At 53.7% G+C, this 808-nt stretch overlaps 1 protein-coding gene across 1 annotated transcript in view; it reads right to left on the reverse strand.

The window, feature by feature from the left end:
- Positions 1–808, reverse strand: part of Pabpc1l (poly(A) binding protein cytoplasmic 1 like) — a 19468-nt gene that overhangs the window by 9593 nt on the left and 9067 nt on the right. The window contains exon 6 of the mRNA XM_005363146.1: positions 521–658. Coding sequence (XP_005363203.1) covers positions 521–658 — 138 coding nt within the window. The remainder of the gene's footprint in view (positions 1–520; positions 659–808) is intronic.

The following is an 808-nucleotide window of genomic DNA, read 5'->3' on the forward strand; positions in this document are numbered from 1 at the left end:
AGCACAGCCTTTTGGGCCAGCTCTTTGTGTGTGAACTGTGCTGCCCACCATAGGAGGCTTGCCAGCATCCCCTGCCCCTGGAATGTGACAACTGAAAGGTCTAGACATTCTCAAGTGTCTCTGCAGCGAGAAGAAAGCGGTCTCTCACTGAGAACTATTACATATGGATGCATGTACGTGAGCACTATGGACATTCTCCATAAAGTCTAAAACTCTTACTAAAAAACTTAAAGAGGTTCATCTCCAAAAAGTCAGACTATTAACTTTAACTAGCTAACTTGTAGGGCGTGGTGGCTCCTGACTGCAATCCCAGCACATGGGAGGGAGACACAGGAGGATCATGGCCAGCCTGGTCTACAAGTCAGGTGGTGATGCCTACCTACCCCAGAGCTCATCTGATTCTGGCCCTGAGCCATGTTTCTAGAAGGAGGGTGGTAAGAAGAAGGAGTCAAATTCAGAGTGCCCCACCCCCAAGCCCCCTTCAGACAGGAGCTGCAGCCTCCATGAGGCCTGGCCTCACCTGGTAACGGTTCTGCCTCTCCTGCTTCATCTGCTCAAACCTGCGCTTCAGCTCGCTCTGCCGCTCTGCCCGCTTCTGGGCCCGACCCACAAACAGTTGCTGCCCGTTCACATCCTTCCCGTTCATGTGGTCCACGGCCTGGAGAGCAGGAGCGGGCACACAGTGAACCGTGTGGGTGTGGCCCTGTCCCCAGTCCTGCCTCTGGGGCCAGAAAAGGACACCTGCAAGGCTGGCCTTCCTCTCTGGGAATAGTTCATTCCAGGGAAAGACCACTTATAGGACAATCAC

Source organism: Microtus ochrogaster, linkage group LG8 (assembly GCF_000317375.1).
Source record: "Microtus ochrogaster isolate Prairie Vole_2 linkage group LG8, MicOch1.0, whole genome shotgun sequence".
NCBI classification, from domain to species: Eukaryota; Metazoa; Chordata; class Mammalia; order Rodentia; family Cricetidae; genus Microtus; species Microtus ochrogaster.